At 37.3% G+C, this 27994-nt stretch overlaps 1 protein-coding gene across 1 annotated transcript; it reads right to left on the bottom strand.

Moving 5' to 3' along the window:
* Nucleotides 1–3196: 3196 nt before the first annotated feature.
* castor1 (cytosolic arginine sensor for mTORC1 subunit 1) lies at nucleotides 3197–27971 on the bottom strand. Its single transcript, XM_032579149.1, has 9 exons — nucleotides 27662–27971; nucleotides 21015–21085; nucleotides 18621–18814; nucleotides 17402–17537; nucleotides 15257–15380; nucleotides 14669–14785; nucleotides 14366–14448; nucleotides 12271–12365; nucleotides 3197–4533 (listed from the first exon to the last, which is right to left on the bottom strand). Exons 1-9 carry the CDS (start codon nucleotides 27772–27774, stop codon nucleotides 4462–4464), a joined length of 1005 nt encoding a protein of 334 aa, XP_032435040.1. The 5' UTR covers nucleotides 27775–27971; the 3' UTR covers nucleotides 3197–4461.
* Nucleotides 27972–27994: the final 23 nt, after the last annotated feature.

Below are 27994 nucleotides of genomic sequence, written 5' to 3' on the forward strand. Positions count from 1 at the left end.
TTTAGCTTCTTAAAGCTATATATAATATATATATTATATTATATTGCTGCTACACATGGATTCCAGTACCTCCTGTACATTCTGTTCCCAGTCCCTCAGTCTGACTATAACACCACATCCATAGACTTTCTTTTCATAGGAATATTGATGGGGCAGGTTCAGTGCAGCAGGTGATGCAGGCACAGATGCCGATGGGTCCATGGTTTTGATATGGCGTTCTACTGTTTTTAAAAGATGGTTGAGTCTCTTCTTTAGCATTGACAAGGAGTTCAAAACAGATTCCAGGACAGAATCTGTTTTGAAATGGCTCTTCTGATATCTTTCTACTTGGGAGAGATGCAAAGAAAAAAGCTCATTCCTGGAATAGATGTCTTGCAGCTTCTCAATCATGTTGAAACCAGCTACCGTGGCGCTAGGAACCTCATCTGGAATCTGAGGATTACAGGAATTGTTCTTCTTCTGTGATAGAAGAAAAGCAAATGTAAAAAATTGTGGGTTAAAAAAGTCATTTTAAAATACACATTTTAGTTTTAGACTAGAGCCAATCACAAAACATTCTGTCTGGAAATCTGAAGGATTTGAAGAGCAAAAAGCATGAGCCACAGATAACTGGGAAGTTCAGAAAGCAGCCAGTCATCTTAAGAGCTATGTCAAAGGTTAATTTTGTTTTACTGTTACGTCTAAAAGAATAGCGTATATGCTAGTATATTGGGTACTTAGTTCCACAATACAAGATTAATTGCTCTTTCTGAAAGGAGCTATAGCACCCATTAACTTCTTTCTTTTTATTTTCCCCCATTTAAAGTACTTCTGGGTTGGGCTTTGGTATTTAGTTGTGTTTTTTTTTGTTAAATTCAACAATTTACAAAGAATTGATTCAAATTCAAATAATTTGTTGGTGAGGATAAAAATTGTTGCCAGTGTTTGGACTTATTTAGCAAGAGAATTATGCTTTGGTACAGCAAATTATAAAATCACTTACACTGGTACTTACATATTTTTGCAGTGTCTCATTTGTCTCATGTCCCAGTAAATTCATAAGATCCACAGTTTTTTCGAACGAACACTTGTGTTCAGTTGGTGCTGGAAGTACAAGACTCCAGTGATTCCCCAGAAGCACCAAGACCAGCACTAAATAGAAAAAAAAAAAAAAAGAATATTATGTACATTCAGGTGGAACCAAACATTTACATTCAATGATTAGGATCTTTTAAAAATATTTTTTGGTGGTGTGGGATTCAGAGTTGTATAAGATAATACATACTCATGAAATAATGTTGCTGGATTATTTTATGTAATTTATGTCTCAGTATTTAATTGTTTTTGAGGCTTTTTCCTATCTTGGCCTACAATGGGACTGCAGATGGGATTCAGCTATAGACAATGACCTGGTACAGATACAATGACCAGTACCACTACTCTAAAACAAAAAACAAATCTACCTGTTCACAGCTTTTGGATAAACACCCTAAAGGTTTGACCCAAATAATATAATTTATAATGAAATTCTACAAAGAAAATAGATGTTGATTTTTGAATGATACTAATAAAAACATAATAAAAAACACATTAATCCTATTATTCTAGCTTTTAGAAAACAACAATATTTGTGTAAGTGTAACTGGTTAAAAACAATGAACGTTTAGCTACTTTAATGTCAGACATTGAGCAGAAAACTATGTATTTTCTTCTGTAAAGTGTATGTATAAATCTTAGTTTTGTAGATCTTCTTGGCATCTTAAAATGAAAATGTTTATACTAAAAGTGGCATAGAAACGTCTGTAACAGAACCAAGATTTACATTTCAGTGGTTTTATGTATCATAAAACTCCTGAACTTTTAATCTAACTGCTCTTCCAGTAAGTAACAACAAAAGTCATGCTCAATTATCAAACGGAGACATTAATGAGAAGATACCAACAACTACAAAAAGTTGCAAAAGCACAAAACCAAAGGAAAAGCCACAAAAGCTAATCTATTAAATTATACTTACTAAAAAGAAGTTATTAGATACTCTGAAAACAATTTTTTAGTTATAGTTAAAAGTACTTACCATAGTGCATGAGACATCCATTGAACTTAGAGTCCATAATGATGGTAGCAAGTGACTTCATTAACTCAAGGTGTTGCTCTTCAGTGACAATAGTGACCTATATTGCATTTATAGAAGACAACACCCACACAGAATCTACTCAGTCATTCAATAAGATTCCATTGACATTTTTTTAGACACTTACGTCATGACAGATAACGGCTTGTTTTAGAATTTTAAAGACTCGGGAATTAATTTGAAGGTATTGTTCAATTTCAATCCCAAAAACGTTTTTCTTTTCCTTTATGATTTTTCTTTTAGCAACCTAGGATACCATAACAATGCAAGTCATTCTTACTGTATCCGGAGTTTCACAACTAGATTCCAAGATTCACAATGACATCCATGTTATTTTCATTTTTATGCACATAAAACATGATGTGTAAGCATTCCATATGAATGCTTACACATCAGATCAGAAAAAGTGACTTATTTGATGAGAACAAGGAAAACAAATAATCTCTTATCTGTGATTTCTGATCTTGTGGTCCACCTTCACGATGTACCAAGGATATGCTCTGGTTCCTTTTCATCTCAGTTTTTATAAATTAACTCTTTATCTGACATTTAAATATACAACTTTAGAGTCTTTAGATTAAAAATGAAGAAAAATGACAAAAACAACCAACACCTTATTTTTCATCCAAAACTAACCGTTCTTTGAACCCAGCGGTGAAGCCAAATAGCTTGAGTTTTTAGTTCTGAAAATGCTTTGTTTCCTAAGGTCCGGCCGTCTCAGGTGCCTTGTTTTTTTTATACTAATAGCCATTTCAGCGCTGTCACTAATGTGAGCCTTATACTGAATATCTAGGTGCAAAGATTTACTGAACTTGTCCTCCTTTAAGACAGACTTTTATACCTGAATCCATGTTCTTAGATGTGAAGGAATAACATTGTTGACAGTGACTTCAAAACTTCCTTTTAAAGATACAGTGATGAGAAATCCATCAATAATGTTTTAATCACCATATTAGTTCCCTTTTTAAAAAAGCCTAAATGACTAAATACCTTGATGTCATGAGGTACTTAACATTTCAACAATGCTCTTGGCCTACAATGTACAAAATAATTTCATTTTACAGTGACAAAAATAAGATTTTTTTTTATAATCTGTTTTTATTGAATGAAGAAAGCAGCACAAAAGTTACAAAGGTTTACAGAACACTTCAGAAATGGTAGAAAACGTAGTTGTACCAAAAAAAAAAACAACTTCCGATTGAAATTTATTAGTCATAGGTTTATTGTGCAAGTAGCAAAAACTAAGACATAGTGTTATTGACCATGACATTGTTGTTTAAAAATGCTGACTCATTATAAAAAAGAATTTCACACTCCTCATTCTTATCAAAGGAAAATGAGCTACAACTTGTGTTAAAGAACTCTCATAATACTCTTAGATGAAAAATAATTAACAGGTTACTTCTCACATATTTTAGCTATGGAGTTAGAAACCTGATATCCACATACTTGTACTTGTTGAGGAGCTAAATTATGAAACCAATTCTGGAATTACAGCTTATAGCTATAACATTTTCAAGTCTTTCCTTGTTCGAAGGTTGCTGAGAAGGCTTGGAATAGTATGACATTCTCCCACAATCTTCTTGTCATGTTTGCATTTTAAAAAGGTAAGGGATGATTTTTGATGCTCAGCTTCCAGGAAATGAGTAAACTACAATTAATTACCTACAGAAATATGTTTTAATGGCTGTGTCAGTTACTATTAATGGGCTGATTGCAACCACAAGGCATAAACATCCAATTTCAATTAGAGAGATCTTTAACAGAGAACACTTTGGATGACTTTGCAAATTTTTCCTATCTGCTACTTATGGACCTTCCAAAGTGCATGTACATGCCTTTTATGTAACGGGGAAAAATACTATGCATTTTCTCCTAATTAAGCAAAAGAACCCAGCATTAGTCTCATTATTCAAGCTGTACATATAAAAGGAAGACTATGTAGTCTGTGTTTGCCACATGAGGAAGTCCTGTAGAATACTTTGACTTTATACCAGACATAGATCATAGGATCTTGCATAAATACAAAGAGTCTATCTTACCTGTTCATGCCTGAATTTCTGATTTGAATTGTATAAGTGCGCTGTTGTCTCCATCATGTGCATCATGTGTGTCCTTCAAGGCCCCCTGGGGTTTGGTGGGGCTGTCTGCAAATCTTTTCTAGCTTAGCTAAGACAAGAAGCGTCACAGACGAGCTTTAGAGAAGTCATAAAGAAGCGCTCCTGGTTTTAATGGCAAAGTCGTAGTTGTTAATACTGTTGGCGATGCAGTGAGGATCTAGGCACAGTTAACATCCTTTCCTGATACCGCTGTCCAAGAAGAACTGACCAAGGAGGGGAGGACACGACGAGTCAAGTGGTGGATGGTTCATTCCTGTGGTGGTGGAGCATGTCCGTCACACTCACGATGTCTTCTTCGGGCACCTGGAAAAGAAAAGTTACAGAACTTTTATTTACTTTACCTATATTTTTATTAGAAACATAGTTATGCGAAGAATACACATGCTCATAAGAGTTAAAAATACATTATAAACCACTTGTTCCATCAAACCCCTTTTTGGTCTGCTATAAAAGCTTTTAGGTTTTATCAGAACCTTGTCCCACTGAAAAAAAAGGGAAAAGTGGGTTTGAAAGCTAACTAAAACAGAAAGTACTGAAATAAAAGATCATGAAAAGCATAAAAGAGAATTTTCTTAATAAAGAGATGACATAATATATGGACAGGTTAAGCAGCAGGAACATAACAGGACAAGCAAATGGGTATAGGTTATAATTAGCCAGTCTTCACAGGTTGCACATGGATAGAAATACAAAAACAGACCAATGCAATGAAACAAAATATTTGTGAATTGCCAATATAAAGATTCAGCTAGATTAAGTGAATTTATTTAACCTAAATAAATACTAAATAATTATAATTTGCTATATTAGAGGCCAGGTAGTAACCTCCCATAGCTGCAGTGACGAAGGTTTGGTTTTGCAATCAGTTAGGAATGCCTTTAATCATTTGGTCGTTGCATTTGTCCCGAGTGTTTTTTATCTCATTTCCAGTTATTTTCTATTCTTTCAATTTACAAAAAATGTTATGCGTCATTTTACCAAAAAAATAAGACACTGCCATGTATATAGGTTCATTAGGAAGATGACACCAGAAGTGAACAGTGGTAATATTAATATTGATTAAAGGGAGATATTTTATTTTTGAAATAGGTTTTTTTTGTGTTTTTTTTTTATAAAGTTGACCTCGGGAAGTTACCCGTTTCTTCTGCCTCCATCATCATGGAAGATTATCTCTGCTTTACCTACTCTAGGAGTAGGTAAAGCAGAGTAAAGTATTCCTACTCCTACTCCTACTTAGGAGTTTCTCCAAAACTAGTCATTTTGGAGACTTTTACACTTTTTCAGAAGTGTAAAAGTGGTAGAACTTTTAAAAAAGTGGTAGAACTTTTAAAAAATGATTTCCTATGCACGTCGGCAGGTTCACTATTATTAGAGCCCATTTGTGGTTTTTTTCAAGGTTAAGGAACGATTATGATTACACAATGTAATTCTATGACATGCTGCGAGGCACGGAAAGGAGTTACAAACTAAAACATTCATTGGGTGGAACATTAAGAGTCATGACATAGACATAAAAACACGCAAACGCCCAACCTCACCAGATTTACATGTGATTAGCATTCATCATTTGACATAGGAGACGACACTGACTAAACAGTTGGGCATTGCTGATTAAACTATGGAAAATATATATATACAGTATATATATATATATTTTTAATACTATGAAGATTTTCAAATAAAATTATATTAAAGGACACAAAGACAATAAGCACCTGAGACAACAGAACAACAAAAAATGACAAAACAAAAGAAACAAAAAAACAAAACAAAAAAAGTGTCAATGTTACACAAGCAAATAAATAAAAATGATAATAAAATAACTAATAAATACTTATACATGTACAGAGCTAAATAACTTATATTTTACTGCCATTACTGCACTTTATATTCTATATTTATATTTATATTCATATTTTATACTGTATTTTATTTTATTCTGGAGTAACCTCACAACATTGAAAGCTCAAAACATTGTCCTGAGCCGTATGCAACGAAATTTCGTTCTGTATTCACCCTGTGCATGCAAAATGACAATAAAGTCAGTCTAAGTCTAAGTCTAAGTTAAATAAAAGGCTGGGACAGATTTCACAACTGTGTTATTTGCTCAACTGTCCATCTTATCTGGAAGACACTTGAGTAAAGTGGTTGAGTAAAGGGAGCATCATTAGTCCGTCACATAATCCAACATTTTATTCTAGAAAACTTCAGAGTGTATCAGAAAGTTTGTATCCCAATCTTTCCACATGTAGGATACTTATAAGTTCAGTTAATCAGGTCTAAAACTTGAGGACTAAATCGGACTTCCACAGTTTCAGAATACACCTCTTTGCTTTGCAATCATCATACAAAGAGCTAGAGTAATATACTGCTCAAAAAAATAAAGGGAACACTTTAAGTGTTAAACACCTGTTTAAGTGTTCCCTTTATTTTTTTGAGCAGTGTACATAAGTTACGATCCAGATTCTCCAGGGTGTTGGAGCACCCAAACAAAGCTGTTCAATGTGTGACAATAATTTTAAACACAGATGAAAACCACTGAAAGATGAGACCAAAAATATGTAATTTTGGCCAGAACCAAAAAAAATGTGCTAAAGTACCTTCAACTATGGAAAATGTTTAACATAAAATTGAAGTAATCAATTAATGCATCAAAATCACTTTTTTCTTTGAGCTGATCAAATGTGTATAATTGACTGATCAGCAGCAAGTGAGACTACATTTGCTGTAGTCTCACAGGAAGTAAGTAATGGTTACAAAAGCAGGATTTTAGGCAGTTTTGCTGCAAGTGTATTAATACTAAGATGGAAAGACTAAAGAAAACACCTTAGAGGAGCAACTATGCTGCCCAGCAATCTGGGAAGATAAGAAAGCAAATTTCCAAACAATTTCAAGTCCACCAATTTAACTTCAGAAAAAAAAAAAAATTACAAGTGGAAAGCAGTGACAACAAGCTGTACATTTTTTTTCATTAGACTGGAAGTCTTGATGTGATCCAATTCAATTCAAGAATATGTATTAATCCCAGAGTGAAATACAATGCTGTTGTAACTTATATTGTCCAATTTTGCTTAAATATTAATAGTAGATAGTGATGTGTGTAAGCAGAAAGGATTTCCTATAGCCAGTGGCACTGCCAGGAAACTTGGGCCCCATGACAAAAAATTTAATTGGGCCCCCCTCCCTGCTGTTACAATTTCTTGAGTCTATTTGACCCATAAACAGCATCACAATTTTAAAGGCATGCAACTGCCTTGCTTTTCTGTCTTGACAGTTTGTTATGAGACAGATTATCTGTGAAAAGAATAATCTCCTTCAGCTCCTCCCTGACTTACTACTGACGTCTAAAGATTGTGATCGACAGCGCTAAAACCCACCTCCTGCCTCTGATTGTTGTTTCTAGAGAGCACTGGGAGAAGGCAGAGGAATTAAATTATTCTCAGATAATCTCTCAACATATTGACAGGCTTAACAAATATGTACTGTTTGTTAATAAAAGTTACATACTGCAGCTTTAATTTCACTTAGGGTCGGGGGGGACATGACCCTCCTGACCCATCCCATCCCATAAATGCAAGCTAAGGCAGGACTATCTGGACTGACAAGAATCTGCTTTTTATTATAACTTCATAAAGATGGTTTGAATTTCTGTCACTAATATATATTGTTTTGTTGTGTAATTGTAAAAAGAGCAGTGAGACATTAAAAATCCACACAGATTCCCTGGAATGATGCTGACTAACTTGTCACTGAACACAGTATTGCTCACCGTTTTCAGTGGGACAGGGGGAGGGATTATTCTGATATGGGGGTTAGAGCTGCTGCTGACTGACTCACCTGTTGTTAACTGGTAAAAGGTACAGGTACAAGTTAAATATATGAATATGTTGGTAGATTCTTTTTCCCCTAGTTCTTTAAATGCTAGTGAAATGAAGGCAAACAATAGTCTGTAGCAAAGCTAACTATGCTAAATGGTTGACAATCTCACACAGTCTAACCACCTCTCTTGGAGAAAGACTGGGCTACATATTGACACTCTTCTTTTTTCTATCTCTCCCTTTGAAAACCTGACTTTATTAATTTTCATGGTTCTTGTCTTGTACTGACTGCTGCTGAACACCGTCAAGCGCTCCAAGCAGGAACGAACCAGTTCATGCAGATCCAGGGGGGTGTTCAGGGCAAATATGAATGTGTGTGTTTTGGTCTGGGAGTGGCAACATTTATTTTTTACTCATAAAAACAATTTAAAAAACACAATATAATTAATTTTGTAATTGACAGGGGCCCAATTTTTTTTTTCTATTTCTATGAAGAAAAAAACCCCAAAAAACTATTTTACCCTTTTAATTGCTTTAACAAATCAATCCTGATCAATAAAACTTGGCTTTTTATGACAGATTAAATACCAAAAAACTTTTATTTCAAAATGAAAACTGATTTCTATATAATAATGACAATTAAAAATATGTAATATAAAACAAGTGGTTGTGTAAATATTCACCCTCCTTAAAGTGACTCAGATAAGTCAATAAAGGTTTAGCCAATAGGTGCTAGTAATCTCACAATGAGTGGAATGGAGATCACCTGAGTGCAGTGACTGAGTCTCAAGTAACTGTCATATAAAGACACCTGTGTCTGGAATGTCCATTCACTGGTTAATTAATATTCCTGGCTACCATTACAACATGAAAAATAAAGAACTCCCTAAGTAAAACAAAGTGAAGGTTAGTGAAAAGTATAAGTTAAGCAATGGAAACAAGCAATTCTCTTAAGGAACTGACCATTCCCTGGAATTCAGTTCAAATCAAGCATCAAGACTTGCGGCTCATGTGTAAATCTGCCCACATCAGGCTGTCCACACTAACTGAGTGTCTAGTAACTATGACTGAGATGAAGGAGTTTCCTGAGGGAGGCTTGAATAAGGTTTGCCAAAAGGCATGTGGGAGACTCCATGGTTGGGTGGAAGAACGTCATTTTGTTTGATTTGTCCAAGATGCTAAGTTTGGCAGACACCAAACATTGTACATCACCACAAACACACCATCCACACTGTGAAGACTGGTAGTGGAAGCCTGGTACTGTGTAGTGCAGCAGATAATGCAATACTTTAGTAGAGTCTTTCAAATGGTGATACATGCACCAAAATTAGCATAGATACTCCTTTAGACATCCCCCTCTTGAAAAACCACATGGGCCTCTTTAAATTCTAGATGGCAGCCATATCAGGTATAGAATTTGGGATTTTGCTATAAACATGCACCCATTTTAGAGGATTCTGGAATCTAATTTTATATTTATGACCATGTAGAAACCAAATCTGGGTCTCTAAAAAAATTCTCAGAAGGTTAATTTTGCCTTAGTTTGAGCTTAGATAAAAAGTAGGCCCTGGAAGACTTGTAAAGAAAGAAGGTGTAATGAATTCAGCAAAACTTACTGTAGGGCCATCCTGGAGGACAATTTGTTTCCATATGGAAGAGTACTACTAAAAAAGCATTTATGTTTCAGCAGAACAACCTACGGCTTCCAGCTAAAACAATACAGAAATGGTTTGAAGACAACAAGATGGAAACTGTGGAACTGGCCAAGTCAAAGCCCAGCTCTCAGTCTGACAGAGAATTTGTGGTTGGGTTTGAAAAGGGACCGTTGATTCACACACAACCTGACGGATGTTGAACATTTTTACAAGGAAAATGGAAATAAAATGCAGTGTCCAGGTTTGTCAGCCTGATTGACACCCAACAGCTGATCATATGCATCTTCTTTTCTGTAAGGGTATTGCAATGGTAAAGCTCCTCGGTGGCAGGGCCCTGGGGGTGGATGAGATTCGCCCGGGGTTCCTTAAGTCTCTGGATGTTGTAGGGTTGTGTTGGCTGACGCGACTCTGCAATATTGCAAGGACATCGGGGGCAGTTCCCCTGGATTGGCAGACTGGGGTGGTGGTCCCCCTGTTCAAAAAGGGGGACCGGAGGGTGTGCTTCAATTACAGGGTGGTCACACTCTTAAGCCTCCCTGGCAAGGTCTATTCAGGGGTCCTGGAGAGGAGGGTCCATCGGATAGTTGAACCTCGGATTCAGGAAGAGCAGTGTGGTTTTCGTCCTGGTCGTGGAACACTGGACCAGCTCTACACCCTCAGCAGGGTCCTGGAGGGTGCATGGGAGTTTGCCCAACAGGTCTACATGTGTTTTGTGGACTTGGGAGAAGGCGATCGACCGTGTCCCTCGGGGAGCCCTGTGGGGGGTTCTCCGGGAGTATGGGGTACTGGGCCCTTTGATACGGGCTGTCAGGTCCCTGTATGACCGCATTGCCGGCAGTAAGTCGGGCTCTTTTCCGGTGAGAGTCCAACTCTCACTGGAAACAAGATTACTTTCATGGACAGAATTTCTAGACACAGCCAAGGTGTTGAGGGCATCCGTTTTGGGGGCCTTAGGATCGCATCTCTGCTTTTTGCGGATGACGTGGTCCTGTTGGCTTCATCAGGTCGTGATCTGCAGCTCTCGCTGGAGTGGTTCGCAGCCGAGTGTGAAGCGGCCGGGATGAGGATCAGTGCCTCCAAATCCGAGGCCATGGTCTTGAGCAGGAAAAGGGTAGAGTGCCTTCTGCGAGTTGGGGGTGGGGGGTGTCCTGCCCCAAGTGGAGGAGTTCAAGTATCTCGGGTTCTTGTTCACGAATGAGGGAAGAAGGGAGCGTGAGATCGACAGGCGGATTGGCGCAGCGTCTGCCGTGAAGCAGGCACTGTACTAGTCTGTCGTGGTGAAAAGAGAGCCGAGTTAGAAAGTGAGGCTCTCAATTTACGTTCCCACTCTCATCTATGGTCATGAGCTTTGGGTCATGACCGAAAGAACGAGATCGCGGATACAAGAGGCCGAAATGCGTTTTCTCCGTAGGATGTCTGGGCTCTCCCTTAGAGATAGGGTGAGAAGGTCAGTCATCCGGGAGAGACTCAGAATAGAGCCGCTGCTCCTTCACATCGAGAGGAGCCAGTTGAGGTGGCTCGGGCATCTGGTCAGGATGCCTCCTGGACGCCTCCCTGGTGAGGTGTTCCGGGCACGTCCCACCGGGAGGAGGCCCCGGGGAAGACCCAGGACACGCTGGAGGGACTATGTCTCTCGGCTGGCCTGGGAACGCCTCGGGATTCCCCCGGAGGAGCTAGAACAAGTGGCTGGGGAGAGGGAAGTCTGGGCCTCCCTTCTGAAGCTGCTACCCCTGCGACCCGACCCCGGATAAAGCGGAAGAAAATGGATGGATGGATGGTATTGCAATGGAAAGTAGAGCCTCACTACACAAATGTTTTGCACTTTATTGACATGTAAGATTGCAAATAGCAAGGAAGAGAACGGTAATAATCAAGAAAAAGTTAAAAAGATACATTTTATTGGCTATTCGTCCCAAAAGTTTGTATGCAGCTTTATGTTATTTTAATTTTTTTGATAGTTTCCATGGAAAAATAAATGTGCCCAATCCATTTTAAAATGAACCGGTTGGCAGAAATTACCTTTCAATGTGGGTACAAAAAGAAAAAAAAAGTCTGATAAAAATCAATAATCATGATGTCAGGAAATCACAAAGCCACTTGGGAATCTGAGAAGGTACACAAGTCTGATTCCAAAAACTTAAGGATCAAAATGCCAGAATAGACGTTTTTCACATTTTGAATAATCAGGATATCTCAAGTGCATGGAAATTAAAAGAATGAGTAAGCTCCAATGTAAAACCTGTGAGTAAAGACTAAGTAAAGACATAATTTTCCACTTAGGGTCATTTTTTACATGCTGCAAGAATTTTTCCTCCTAGTCATAAGACTGAATTAGTCGTACAAAAAAATCCCTTAAGTTTGAATCATATGTCTTCAGGAAGATGACAAAAGATCCAAGCAGCTGAATCTTTAAGAAAATAACTTTCAGAATCTAGTTTTTATCAAGATGCTCACTCAAACCAGAAGTATGTAATAAAGTGAGATAAGTGAAGATTACAAAAACTATTTACCCAAATACATTTAGTTTCTACCGCTACAGGTGTCATAGGGAAACCTTCTGGACTCACCAAAGCATGGTCAAAGCTGAAGGTGCTGATGTAATAGGCAGAAATGTCGCCATCTGCCAGGGGCTGAGATATCTGGGCGACTATGCCACATTCATCTGAAACACAAGGAGGAAATGCCATCAATGTAAAAGTATCACATAATTATAGATAATAGGTTCATAGATTATAGTACTGCAATAATAAGATAAAAGCAGAGATGCTTTGATGCAAAATAAATAACTGAAAAACAGTTGTTGCCAGTGGCAGTTCTTAATATGGGCAATATGGCTCACTGCCCAGAGTGGCATGATCTTTAGGGAATTTTAAACATGGAAAAAAAATTAAGTTGTGACAGCTCTAGCTGTCTCTAGCCAGTTTTATATTAGTAATAAGGATGTTCAGGAGGAGAGGAGATCCAGTTCTATACAAATCTGCACAGCAGATCATGGTTTCTTCAAAATATTCAACAGTCTTCACTCCAAGATCTTGTTCCGTTCGCTCATTTTTGTAATTCTAAATCAATACAAATGCACATAAAAAAATGCTGGCGTTTTCTGTGAATTTCTTTGCTTTTTTTTAATTTTGAAAATGTTTATGTTAGTCTTCACAGTTCCGTTTCAAGGGAAACAACCACCCTGCTTTCTGTAGAAAGCACAGTCAAAAACAAAAGCTGGAATTTACCTACTAGATATCAGGAAATGAACATATTTTGTATGAGGGCACCTTTTGGACGTTCACTTCTAACTTTTCACAGTATAAAATATATGTCTGGATCAAATGCTGGTTCTGTCCAGAATGTTAATCAGTACCAGAAAATTATTTGCTAAAATATAGAAAATATATTAATCCAGAGTTGTTGTATTACTGTGCAGTAAAATTAAGAGTCCTGGTAAACCAGCCATTACTTATGAACTCATGAAAGAAGTCTGTATCACTGAAACCGACCACTCCCAGCTCTGACTAAACATCCAAACAAACTTCGCTACAGAAGTTGCAGTATATGCTCCACAAAATGTCACTGCTATTAGTTAGCTTCGTTCGAGTCATTATGTTTCTAGAATGGTGCTGTTACCACTCATTGCAGCATAAATAATAAAATTGATCCATAAATGGCTCCAAAAATTATTACCTTCTTAAACAATGTGCTGTTGTGTCATGTCAATGTTCTTCTTTTGTGCATGTGGGGCAATCTGAGGATGCAAGCCATTTACACAGAAGTCTCATTGTGGTCACATTTAATTAGTGGGAAGAACAAAATCCCCCCCAAAAAAGTCCAAAAATCAGATTTTAGCAAAAATTCAGAATTGAGATCAAGATTTCCTGTATGAACATAGAGTTAGTGCAGCCACAGAATGCACAGGCAGATGTGATGTGGTTGAATGGTGAGAAAAGTTGATTCAGAAATTTAAATTTTAAAACCAACCAGTATGAGTTTATCTTTCCAATGAACAAACTTTTATTTCTCATGTAGAAGAAGTGGAGACTCCTGCACAACGATTAAAGTGGTTTCTGATTGGCAAGTCAACATCAAAATATTTGCATTTTCCAGCACATACAATGGTAAAACAGCTAGTTTCCAGGAACCAAAAAAAAATTATTTATTGCTAGATGTGTGGATGTTTTTTTAACGCTTGGACTGTTTGTAGAAGCATTAAAGATCCAGATGGAAGTACAAGCATGTGCATAATGTTAATTTTGTATGATATGTCCCTTTTAACAGTTAAGACTTGAACAGGAAACAACAACATGCATCACATTTTCATGGTTATTCGGGAATAATAATAATATCAAATGCACTGCATTTATACACATTAACCAATAAATAGGTTGTTTTTTTTCCATTGTGTTCAATTCCTGTGACAGCTTTTTAGTACTATGTTGATATTTGTTCATTTTTATCATTTTGCTTGATAAAATCTTTTCAATAATGTTGAAAGTTATAAGATGAGTCTTACAAAGGTTGTACTGGTAAAATATTTAAATAGAGAAATGTTATTTTTATTGCTTATTTAAGCTCTAGTGTAAAGTAAATGGATATACAGACCACTTCAAACTTGACGTTAAAGTGGTTATTGTTCTGTCAAAATCAGAAAAAAGGTAAAGCAGATTGCCTCACCAAAACCCAGCGGTTGACCACCTATACGGACCATCCGCCAGAGCTCCCCGGAGGAGCTGGTGAACAGGAGGTCAGCAGGAAACCTGGAACAAAATGATATTGCTTTACTATAAGCTAAGAAACAATGATCAAATATGTATACTCTAGAACAACTGATAATAGTTCAATATAATAACATGAAGACTGGGCATGTTAGGACCACAAAATTACAAACAAATTAATTTCTGAATAAGTTTTCTAACAGGGTGTCATTTATTTGTTTTAATGGTAGCAAACATGTCTATACGGTGAGTGAATCCTTACCGTCTCTGAGCCTCAGTGTCCATCACTAATGAGATGTATCCATCAATGAGGGAGAAGGAGAAGAACTTGATACATTCCAAGTCCTGACCCGTAGACGATTCGCTTTCTTCCTTAGGACTAAACACAAAAACGCATTCAGAATGACAAAAACAAATGGCAGCAAAAATATTCATTTTACATTTTATTTAGCTATACATGTGTATATCTCTAGATGCAACTATTAATGAAAAATACATTTGTTTTAGAAAGTAATTCTCATACTAAATAGGTTCATTCTTTTGAGAATTCAAGTGTTTATTTCCGTCATTTTGATGACTTCAGCTTTCAGCTAATGAAAAAGTTTTTTAAAAAGTAAAAAGATAATATAAGACAAAAATAAGAATTTTGAAAAAAAAATGCTTCGTCTATTTTCAGTTTCCCACATTTGATTATCAGTTTTAACAAATAATTACAGCAATGCAATCAGAGTGCAAAACCTATACAAAAGCAACCTGGTGTCATTTCACATGGTTTGAGCGAATAATGAAATGAGATTGTGTGCTGCCATCTTGTGCTTCAGTGCAGTACTGTAATGTAATTTGATCTCACCTGTTGGAATAAAACAGGACATCGATGAGCGTGGTGGCGATGGACGGCAGCGTGTCCGGGTCCAGAGACATGACGCAGAACTGGTTCTGTGGGATCAGCACTGGGTGAACTGTGGGCTGGACGGCTGGAGGAACAGCAAACACAACAACGCCTTAAAATTTGGATGTGCTGGTGTTTGGTTGAGGAAAAGGATGAAGTCAATTTAATCTCTTAATAAACTAATTTAAGCCAAAGAAAAACACATATTTTTTTTCTGTAAGGATCAAGTCCACAACTGGAATCTAAAAAGAAGGAAAGACCCATAACATTTCATTTCAACAAAAAAACTCAACTAATATTTTTAATCCCACAACAAAAATACTGAACATTAATTATCAGGTCAAAGACTCAGTTGATATTTTCCATCTAATTCCTAACCCTCTATAATCTTTTGCAGCTTAATTTTAGCATTATGTATAAATCGTCTGGTTGAAAATGCTGTACCAGTGTTGTCTACGTGGTAAAAAGAGAAACTAGAGTTACATGTATTATTCCACTTCACAAATGTGAATGACTTGGGATAAACAAATTTAAGAGTTTGCATTATCAGTTGGCACAAGTGTTACAATGGGCATCATTTGTGGGCCTCACTGGGCCAATCTCAGCTTTTAAACATCTGGGTATTGATAAATCCGACAACTGATTTAAAAAGCACATCAGTTCATAATGCTGATGACCATCAAATTAAAGCAGACTGTCCTATGCATTATTGTGCAGAATTTTGCTGCCCAAAATTTAATCCCACTTACAGTATAATCCAGATTCATGAAATAATTATTAATAATAATAATAATAATAATAATAATAGACATAAATGTAGCAAAGCATTCAATGTTATTTCTTTGTTCTTCTCCCATAGTACTTGAGTTACTTCACTTAGCACACCCCACAGCTCGTTTCTGTAATCAATCATTTGCTCTAGAACCCATAAATAAATCTCAGACAAACCTTGATTTCCTCTGCTGAACTAAAAGTCCACACTGACAACATGTGGACACAACCGACGCCCTCTGACGTATTTATGAGACCGTTTACATTCAGTTTAAAAAGTCAGTTGATCCAAAGAGGCGTTAAAATGCCAGGATGCCATGGAGATGCAAAGACGTAGGAGATTGTGTAAGAATGAACCTTTCAGGATATTCTGAACTTTAGGATTACATAATAATAGCTTCCTGTAAAGGATGCCACCATTTAGTGCAGAATAACTACTCTGTATGCAACCTAAAGCAGACTTTGTTGATTCTGTTCTTCTAGTGATGTCCATCTAAATTCTCTACTGTCCTGCTGAATACAGATCTAAATCCTTTAAACTGGGATGGCCATCATCACCAGATCTTAGCTTGATCATTAAATTTTACTAACCACACAGTCTTGCACTTAGTTCTTTTTTTAGCTTAACAGAAAAAGTGGAGAAGTGAAATGTACAAATTTGTAGGAATATCTTGAAATAGGCTTACAATAGATCAATGATTAAATATACCGATTATCTATATATAGTAAAAGTTTGTAAAACAGATGAAAGTGATGTTTGAACAAGCCATAACTACTTTGTGAAGAATGATTTATGTAGAAGAATCTCATCTTGTACCAAATTAAAAGCAAAGATAACAAGCTGTCTAAAACTACATGCAAGTTGTGGCAGTGTAGATGAAACTGGTTTGGTCAAACAAAAGAAGCTACAAGTTTCCACAGAACCAGTAAAAAAAAACATTTGAGTGTGGCTGTTGAAAACCACTTGATTAGAAATACAGTATAAGTCAAAAACGGGGCTAAGAAATAAAGCATTTTTAGAGAAATTAAGTAGGAAATCTCCAACATATTTTTTAATTTATTCTTTTTAAGTCAAAAGTATGATTTTACTTTCACAAATATGCTGCTATAGAAACCCTAATCTTTTCCTGCTACTTTTTAATTGTATTACAATGCATGCTACTTCTTTATTTGGTTTTATCATTGGAAAGAAAAATATATTCTCTATTTTTAACTAAATAAAATGTGAGCAAACAAGTTTTAGATTTTTAACACTTTTTCTGCTCTAGGTTAGAGTTGGAGTCCCTCAGGCAAGTCTGATGAATGTTTGAAAGTTAAGAAAATTCATGCTGAAACCTTCTTTGGCGTTCTTCAAGAGGCCATTGGTAAAGTCCTGGCAACCCACAGACACGTACTCTCCTTCCACCTCCTTAAAAATGTTGAACTCCTCATTCAACGTATTGATGACAACTGACAGGTCTTTCTCTCTAACCTGCAAAACAAATATTGGGAACAAACTGAAACACTGTACTGTATGTAACATTTTAAAACTGTGTTGAATACAGGAGCTCCTAAAAGTCTACACACCCCTGTTAATATTACAGCTATTTTTATTCTCCACGACTTAACTACAAATATGAGCTGTTTAGAAGAGACATTGAAAAAGTGAGAATTTGAAAAAACAACCTTCTGCATAAGTGTACAGACATTTAAACAGATATTTTTGATCAAAAACTTTCTGGGCTTTTTTTAATTGTTGTGTGTCAAGATCTATGGTTACTTTATTTTATCTTTAAATCAAGGCGGATTAAACTGTTAATGCTTCAAAATGTTAATAATTTTTTACCCCAAACCATCAGGTTTCAGTTAGAAAGTTGAAAATGAATAGATGTTGGCATCACTGCGAGTCAAGGCATATATAGAGCCAATTCAGAGATAAAATATATATATGTATAGATCTTGCAAGATAAAGGGCAAATATTACAAAGATGTGGAATACTGAAAGACTATCCACAAAAAACCAAAAAAAAACCTGAATGCTGAAATAAAATCAAAAGGTACTTCAACAATGTATTAGTTAAAGGTGTGCAGAGTATGTAAAAGCAGGTGGCTTTTACATACAGATTTAGTTGTATGTGAATAGGATGAATGTCACATTATTTGCTTTTTAAATTGATTTAGCATGGCTTCTTTTATCTAAGATCACAAAGTTCTGGCATTTTAACAGGGGTGTGTATGTAAATGTAATGTTACATTTGCATATATTTAGATGACATGTTTTAAAGCCCAAAGAATGCAGTCTTTAAACAGTTCAGTCGGCAAGTAAACCATTAATATTCCTGCTGACGCAGTGGTTTGGCATGTTGTTAAACATTTTTGCTCATTTACTTCTTGACATGTAATACATCAACCAATTTTCCGATGCTGTCAGCTCTGTCAGAAATGACTTTAGCTCAAGATGCAGACATGGTGGCCTATTTTGTCTGATGGGGTTCAGACCATGGGGACTAAAAGCTTCTCAAGGGTAGGAAGAAATTCAACAGATTTCTGCAAATGTTTTTAAGAGGACGCTCACCAGGATGAAGTCAGTCTGATATGTGGAGAGCATGAAGACGGAAACGTGCTGCTGGGCAAGCGGAGCGATGACCGACTTGGCAATCTTTGTCACACCGACAGCCTGGGAGCTGCTGGAGGCGTTGCCGTTGGAAGCAACATTGAGGGGCAGCCAGATGGAGCTCTCGACCTGGAGGTGCTCCGAGGGCGCCAGCTCTGTCAAATGTCAAGGGAAGAAAGAGTGATCTGTGTCGAACCGTGAACAACATGGCCTTCTGTCCATGATCATCCACATGGCAAATCAAGATAAAAATTTAAGCTTTTGAACATACCCTATGATACATGGAAATAGCCTTATTGTACTGAATAACAACAGCAATGTACAAGTGTCTCATACGTGCATTCTTTCATGTGTCCAGCAGGAGGCGACTCAAGAGAAGCCTGCCGCAACAGCCTGCTTTAACATTAACTTAGCGAGAGTTGATGTGTACTTTCTATTTGGATTCAAATACAGAAAATCCAGTGAACATTTCTTACTTTCCAGCATTTCCTGATTCAATTTAATAAATTGGTTAATAATTAAAGCTTTGATTTTGTACTACAAGCTTTTACTAATACTTTATTCTGTTGATAAACTTTGTGCCACAGCCTTTAATGATCATTCAAGACACATCTACCTCTGGACTACACTGTGTGAAATCTACAACAAAGTGCTAGAATTTCATCTATAAAAGTCAGTTTATCAATGTCAACAACAGAAATAGGCAATGAGGTACAATAGGGGCACTATATATGGAGGATGTTAGTCCTTAATGCAGGCATGTAGGATTTCATGCTAAAGCTCAATAAAGTCAGCTCATTTAGATTTTATGCAATTTATTTTCTACTTTCTTGAGGTCCTAAATTATCAGGCAGTTTAAAGTTACTATTTCCTGTTTTTACCATCCTAACAGAAATGCTATCTTCCATCTTTCCCCTTAGGCCAGAGAGCTAAAGAACTCCCACTATTTATATCACAAAAGCAGCACAAGAATATATCATGCTCAAGACAGGTCACAGTGCCAACATCAGTCAGGAAGGCTGTAAACTGAGACCAAGTACCAGTATGCAGTATTTATTATCTATTCAGACATGTTAATAGGTCATTAAGAGGATATTTGAAGGCAAATCTTAATAATGTAAATTCCTAAGATTCCAAAGCTGGAAAGCCATAATTGAAATATGTCTACTAAGGAAACATGAAGTAAAACATACAAAGAAAATACAAGATCAAGATAACTTCTTAGGGCAGGTACAGAGACATTATGTAAAATTAAGACATTTTAAAAAGCAAATACATTTACATAGTGATTAATAGAGCACTACATAAGAATATTCTGTATCACTTAAAAAATGTTAGAAAGTCTTGTTTTCTGTAAATTTGGACCACCATATTTTTACAGTAGTGGGGAGAATTAAATATGTCTTTGGAAATGGTAGGAAATAAACAATTGCTTGGTTTAATTTGATACTGCTGGTCAACCAGGAAGCTTCAGTAAAGGGTCAACCTTACTAAAAACATTACCAAACATCAACTGACTGTGAATGCTCCTTTTTCTTTCCTCCCCTTCAAAGAGCCTTTGCTCCAGTTGGCATAATTTTTCACAGACAGCCCCTTGTGGTTTCTCAATACACCAACTCTTAGCTTCTAAAATAGGCACTCAGAACAAGAAAACCCTGAAGGCAATGGATGCCTTCAACATCTGCATCAGCGGGTACGGCAATGACGAATCTGTTAATCTACAGTAAACAAAACATCTATTTGTCAATCAATCACATCTCCAAAAAAGTGCCATCATACACTTTGAGGTAAAATACTGAGAGAAAGCATCACTCAGAAACTGAGAAAAAAGTGGACTGAACTCCCTGATGTGCTTGATCTCAGCGTTCCTTCAGGCAGAAAACTGTTATCCTTTTAAGAAAAAAGAGGGAGCTTTAGGAATAGGTAACACATTCCTTCTCTTTACTTTTTGTGTTAGTTTTTACTCAGACACAAATTCTTGCCAAACCTTTTCAGGAATATCAGGAACATCAAGAACCCATCTTTGCTCATGACAAAAGATATTGGGCAGAAAGATTGTTCTTATTTGCCCATCAAATACAAATTTTGCTTAAGGAGAAACCCATGAGGCCCAAGTTCTGCACTTGAGGTTCTAGTGACGTACAAAATGTTCTGGGCAGAAAGCCAAACATTCATCTTGTCACTTAAATTAATATGACAAATGTCTCTGTTTGTGTGCTACTGGCCTTAGCAATGCTAAGGAGATAGAAGATTGATGGATTTTCTGCAGGTAGTCCAGTTTGCTTTCCCAGCCCAGCCTGTGAATCAAGATGAAATTCTAAATTGCCTTTACATGTTTGTGCATTACTATTTTACCTTTAAATCCTTCTTCATCAAGGACAACTGTGTAGTTCTCAGGTGTTTCGGTCAGGCTAAAAAACTTGCATCTGGAATAGAGAAGGAAGGTAAAAAAGATCAGAATTAATAAAATGAGCATGACAAACTAGAGAGTTAGATATAACCGTTATGCCGTGCATCCCAGAGTCCTGTGGACACACAGCCTAAATGACGAGAAATATTTGCGGACACACCTAATCCAGTCTCTGCATAAACAGGGCCCTAGACTTAGCAAAACAAACTGCTGAAAACAGTTCAAGAAAAATAGTTCTAAGTTTTGATTTGACCTATAAAACTAAGCCTAAAATCTAAGCTAATTTAGCATTTATGAGATTGCCAAAGAAGCCCACATTACCCAAACCACTGGAAACAAAAGACCACATGGGTCATGTTTAAGCTGTTCAGAACTTATGCAAAAGTTCTCCTATTTTTAAGAGTGGCTAGGAGAAATTGTTTGCTACTATAACAATACAAAAATGCAAGTTACCAAGTTAAGCAAGGCTTTTAATTTGTGAATGAAAAGTCACATCTGTAGGGCAGACATTTCATCCACAGGAAGTATCACATTTTCCTGCTTCATTGTATCCCTCTGAGGATACACCTTCCTCCTCAGCAGATCAGTCTGCAAAAGCTATTAGAGCTGACGCCAGAGTGCAAGAGCAAAAGCTCCTGACTCAGCAAAAACCAATCCCTGCCATGGGATTGGACAATAACACCACTGAGAGACAAAGAGGGAAAGACACAAAGAGAAAACACTGTAACAGTAACTGCCAGCTGTGCTAGCAGGCTCTGCCAGCCCATTGTGTTAGAAAGACCTTCTCGCTTCCTGATGAACCTTCACCTTCCGCAGCTTGCAGTTTCCTGCAGGTGCAACAACCCTGCATGAGCAAGTGAAACAAGTGAAGTAAAAGCAATATGTTCACTTTTTGTTGTCAAGCAACATGAAGGAACCACATCTGTTTGATTTCCTGTTTGCAAAGTACAGATTAGATAGATAAGAGAGGCATCCATTTATTACCAAATACAAAGGTGAACACAGCAAAATTAAAGACCTTACAACTTTTGCTGACTGCAATCCTCTTCATTGCTTCAAAAGATTGCAATTACTTAAAATTAGTATTAGTTTTTGATAGCAAATCTGTAAAAATATAGATTTGTCCGTTAACAGAATATTGAACCTGCAACTGTTTGATCATGCATCATATGAAGAGAAAGGGATCTTTGATAATTCGTCTAGAGTCATCATACAGAATTCTCAGTTCTCTCCTGAATTTAGTTCACCCCTCAGGTTTTCTTTAGGATTTAGGCCTGAGGCTTGAAAAAAGTTTTCCGTGCGTCTGGTGAAGTAAGAGAGTTCACAAAAACTTAGTTTAATATGCCTAGGCATTTTGAAGAGTTCACGTTGACATAAGGCATATTCATTCTTTGTTTGATACCAGACCTCCCACCACACTGTGTGCCCTCTGTGAACTTGATGAGCCACAGACACCACTCACTTCTCCAACAGTGAGCTTTTTTTTGGCTTAGTGACTCTCATCGATGCCATTTTTACCCAGTCTCTTTTTTCATGTTGAATTATAAATACTGAACTTAACAGAAGCAGGTCTGCAGCCTTGAAAATTGCCTTTTGTATTTGTATAAACCCTTGTTATCTTTGTCTGAAACATTTAAAGTGTGACAAGAGAAGAAAGAACAAAAGGTAATTTGTAAGAGGACAAATATTTCACAGCACCTTATACTGAGAAGGACCAGAACCAGACTGTAAGTTTTGTAACGGATCTCCAAGAGATAGTCTTCTGGAAGACAATTTTAGTTTCAAGGAGAAAATAAGGCTCGGTAAACGAAGAAACATGGAGGATCTGTGATGAGGCACAGCCTGTTTCAAGTGTTGTGGAGCTCTAATGTTAGCAGAGCACTCCAATACACCGCCCCAGCGTGATTGCTAGTGCTAATGGGCTGGAAAAATAAGCTCCTTCCTCTGATGCAGGAAGGAAAATAACCTAAAGAGACGAAGAAAGCAACAGGTAGAGACAGAGAGGAGATGAAAACCAAAGCACACAAGACTCTGGACTTTGATCCAGCCGCACGAAGCAACGGGTGGTGGTAGAGTTGTTGGCCGAGGGCGGCTGGTTGTGTTGGTGGGGGGGTTACAACTGACATTCCAGCTGAGAAAACATGATGAGAGGAGAAAACTGATGCAAAATATAAGAAATAAAACTTAGCCAACATATCATCAGACGATGGCAAAGTTCTCTTAACTTCTATACTTTAACATTTTACATTCTTTTGCGTAGTTTGGTTAAGGTCTATATTTTTTTTATATAAAGTCACACCACAAGGAAATGCGTTTGAGGTGTTGCCTTAAAATCAGAAGCTAACAAAGCCATTGCATCATCACCTGGAATTACAATGTTTTTAAAGAAATGGCGATCTTAGTGTATGTAAATGTCTGACTTTGAAGAAAGCAAAAAGAAAAGTTCTCCTCCTTGCTCATTATTTAATTTTAACTGACCTAAAACGGGAACAAGGACAAAATAGGAATCTGAGCAGCAAATAACTTTTACATTTTTTTATTTTTTTTTGTGCATTTTTGCTAAAACTGACAATATAATATGAGACAGGTAGTCTGTGGAGAAAAAACATAAAATAAAAACTGAGCTCCTCTGCTTCTTCCCTGTGGTCCTACTGCCATCTCCAGAAATGTATCGCTCCTGGTCAGAAACAACCAGAGTCAGAAGAAATGACTGAGTAATGTCAAACACATTCGTGTAAGCGCTACTCACACGGCACGAACAACCTCAAGGTTGCTGGTTTGCTTCAACTGTGCTAATGGAGGAGAAACAACCTAATATTACAAGAAAAGCTATTTATCCGTTGTCATTGCTGGCTATGCTAACTAGTCTGAGCATTGATGTGAGGTTACGGTGTGGAGGAGGAGCTGTGGCACAGCAGAGGGAAAGGGAAAAACTATTAATCCGTTGATAACCGCAGATAAATAGCTTTCCTAACATTAGGTGGTTTCTCCGTCATTAGCAGCAAAATCAGAAATCTTGAGATTTCTGATTTCACACTGTACAGGGGGAAGAGTGTGAGCAGCACGTACATGAATGTGACGATAGCCAGTAAGAGCCAGACCCTCCTCTGGCTCTTACTGGCTATTTCTGACCAGGAACATTTTTATAAAAGTTAAATGCTGCAGCTTCAATATCAGACAAAAAAAGTGTCTTTTCTGCAGCATATCCAAACTTCTTGTTTACACTGTTATTAAATAAGTTTAGTAATAATTTGCAATTGGTAATTGGAAGAAATGTTAATTGTTTTTACCATCAATACATTCAGAAAATCAAACTTAACAAGTGGACAGGTTTGGGATCGGTCTTTAAGCCTGCTGATGGGCAGTGTGTACAGCAACAGTTGGGAGGGGTTACTCACTGATATGTTGAACCGGAGAAAACTCTGGCTTATGTCTAATTCATACAAAAGAATGAATAAGAATGTAGCCTTGATTAGAGTTGGGCAGTGAGAACATAAAGTGGAGTGAGAGCCTCAACTTTAGAAGATCACTGAAGCAGAAATGTGAAAAACTGGGTTTCTGGCTCAGTTGAAGCATTGTTCCAAGCCATGCTCTTGTTATTTAACAGCTGAACAGAAGAAAGGAGAACAGTGTAGCGCCTGCAGGGCTACATCCACAATGCAGAAACACCAACATACTGGGCTGTGATAATATCCCCACCTAAAAGTACAATGTAAGACTACAATCAAAGAATGCATAATGAATGCTTTGTCAGACTTTGTGAATGGATTAGATCCATTATTCATATTTTTTAAAATATTAGTGGCAGAGTAAACATAGCTAGTTTAATCCTCAGTCCGTGCCAAAACTCCTCTTGTAATGGATGTTTAAGGAAGATCTACGATGTAATAATATGCAATTTGCAATGCTGTAAGAGATCCACTCATTAAAATTCCTCTCAGAACTGCTGTCAAAGCCACTGTGTTCAGGCCAGGGAGGTGTTCTTTAATGACTAGAGGAAGGTCTGAAAGGAGCAGAGGGGAGAAAGCCATTCAAGCCAAACCAGGCTTGTTTTTGCTCAACTTTCTCCAACACTCCTCCCTTTTAGGAGAGGAAAAACTAAAAGTACACAATAAGAACAGGAAAAGCAAGGCAAAACACATAAACCATAGAAGTGTGATGATGTAACATCAAAGTACACACAATATGTTAAGAAAGCGAGAGAAGAACAAAATAGAGGCCTGTGGAGATCTACGGAAGTAGGCATGAATGATTTTACTGGTTAGTTCTGGGCCAATGCATTTAGCATGGTCCTAAAATAACCTTTTTTTTTTATATCATAGCATTTATGCTGTAAAATTCTGTAGAAATGTACAGCACTGTCTAAGTTAATAGCAACACTTTAATTGTGCATATTCTTTGCATTTGAAAAAGAAAATCCTAGCACCCAAAAATGCTGTTCTTATTCATTTGAAAAGGTGTATTTCAGCCAGCTGACGTAGTGAGGTAGGGGCAGCACTGCATTACTCTATTCATCATACAGCCAGAGAAAACTTCAGAAAGCAGAAAGGTATGTCATAATTCTTGGTAACCAGATAATGCCTTTTTGGCAAGTTTATTTCTTGCAGACATGTTAAAACTTAGTTTATTGCTCAACACAATGACTCAACTGGCAGGAGACAACAAGGTATGAACAGATACAGAAAGAAGTGTCTCACAGTACAAGTTCATGTGCTTTACATTTTAATTTAAAGCATATGTCGTAATAAGCAATACATCAATTAATCACGATAAATTAAAACAACCTCTATAATTTAAATTTGCATAGTGGATTGTTTTTCTTGAGTCTCTCTCCGTTTCTATCTACCAAAGACAAAAGCCTTCAGTCTCAAGACAAAGACAAGAGGCTGGTCTCAAGCCTCTTTTTGAACAGCAATTTTGTTTACAGAGACTTCAGTAACCATTTTATTTATTGTTTCGGTTGTTTTATTTATTTATTTTGGATATTTAAAATATCTTTCAATTCCAGTGTTAAATCTTCATTAGAAATTAAAGTTCTAATAGACTTTAATGAACACTTTGCATAATAATGCAAGGGTGTACTTGCATTGTTATCCCATTACCATTTTTTCACTCAAACACCAATATTATTGTTTATTGCAATAACTTCTGGGACAAATTGTTGCTAAGCAAAATGCGTTATTGTGACAGGCTTACAACCATCAGGCACATGAGTGGCAAAGATGTTTAGATGGTTAAAGAAGCGTTGGGACATGAAGCTAGTTTTGAAAATCTCACTGCGGACTTTTCTGTGCATCATCTGAAAATAATAATAATAAAAAGAGTTTTGATCGATTGCAAAGCTATCAAGACATGTCCATTCATATGCAAGACTGTCCCAGTCAAAGTCCAGACCTACATCCAACAGCACATTTGTAGAACAAGAAAAAAATTAATTTTCACACTTACTGACCCGACTTATTTTGCAAAAACAAATGTGCAAACATTTCTGATAGGAAAATCTGAAAAAGCTCATAGCCCATAGATGTAAAAGCAAAATACTGACTCAGGGCAGCTGAGATGACAAATGCACACTCCATTTTGCAGCTTACAGGAAATAGGAAAATATGCAACATGTTCTTCCACGTCACACTTCTGCAACTATATGGTGGTCTGTTTTCAGGGTCTCAAACTCCAGTCCTCGAGGGCCGCAGTCCTGCAGTTTTTAGGTGTGCCACAGGTACAAAACACTGGAAGGAAATGGCTTAATTACCTCCTCTTTGTGTAGATCAGTTCTCCCAACCTTGCTAATGACCTAAACATTCTTTTCAGGTGTGGTGCAGCAGAGGCACATCTAAAAGTTGCAGGACTGCGGCCCTCGAGGACTGGAGTTTGAGACCCCTGTAATACATTAAAAAATTGTGGCTATAACATAAAAAGTGAGAAGGTTCTAGGGGTATGAATGCTGTAAGATATTTTACAACAGTGTGAAATTTCGACAGCAAGCAGTAGATTTGTGACAACAGTGTGATGATACATGTTCCTTATTTTTGTTTGCATGTTATCAGCTTAGTGACAGAGCAGTGGATGTAGAGCTCTTCCTCTATCCATGCACATGTGGGGCAGCCAGAGAACTAGACAATTACATAACATCTGGATTTCCAGGGATTATCTGAAATCATGAGATGTAAACAACTTAAAAAATGGATGTGGGTTAGGAGTCAAAAAGGTCAAGTTTGTGTTGGAGATACCAAAAAAAAACCCAACTTTTTTTTGCTAACCTTCAGATCACACCTACAGATGAAGCAGGATGCAGTCACATAAATGTTTTACTGAAAACTAAAGTACAAAAGTGAGTAGGCTAATGTTAATATTCAACAATTGCAAGTTTTTCTCCCAGTTTGCACCCATGTGAGAAAGTACACTTCCCTGAAGTCAACAGCTTCATGGACTGCAGTTCATCATCCCTACCGTAGCTGCAGAGTGAGGCATGCACAGACAAACAACCCAACAATAGCTCGGCCACCCAGTGAATGAGCAGGCGCTGCATGTATCCGAACTGGATTACCAGACTGATTCACAACCACCTGGCCAGAGCAGGAAGCCTACTTACCGCGTCCTGTTGCGGAGAAATATCAGTTTTATTAGAGGGTGAGTGTAATTGACCAGCCCGTTCTTGGATATGCTGGTGACCCGGAGTCTGTGATCCAGTATTTGCAAGTCCATATTTCTTGCAAACGAGCAGTTCTCTCTCCGCTCGTCTTTTAGCGTTGAAAGCGTCTCTCTAGCTGGACGATGTCATTCAAATGTTATATATAGTCCTGAGTGAGGAGCATTACCGACGGATGTACTCCCCCACGTCCCGCTAGGCTCGTTTCACAGGACGAAAAAAACATCCGACGAAAGAAGCCTCCCTGAACTACTGTATATTTAAATACAAGGGGCT

The sequence above is a fragment of the Xiphophorus hellerii genome, chromosome 12 (genome assembly GCF_003331165.1).
Source record: "Xiphophorus hellerii strain 12219 chromosome 12, Xiphophorus_hellerii-4.1, whole genome shotgun sequence".
NCBI lineage: Eukaryota > Metazoa > Chordata > Actinopteri > Cyprinodontiformes > Poeciliidae > Xiphophorus > Xiphophorus hellerii.

What these genes read in the sequence shown, in the direction of transcription:
- castor1 (XM_032579149.1), bottom strand. Translation starts at nt 27,774, where the DNA reads ATGGACTTGCAAATACTGGATCACAGACTCCGGGTCACCAGCATATCC. An exon ending in GTCCTGTTTTATTCCAACAG is followed by an intron (nt 14,786 to 15,256) that starts GTGAGATCAAAT and finishes TTTTGTGTTTAG; the next exon opens with TCCTAAGGAAGAAAGCGAAT. An exon ending in GACACTGAGGCTCAGAGACG is followed by an intron (nt 14,449 to 14,668) that starts GTAAGGATTCAC and finishes ATTTTGTTCCAG; the next exon opens with GTTTCCTGCTGACCTCCTGT.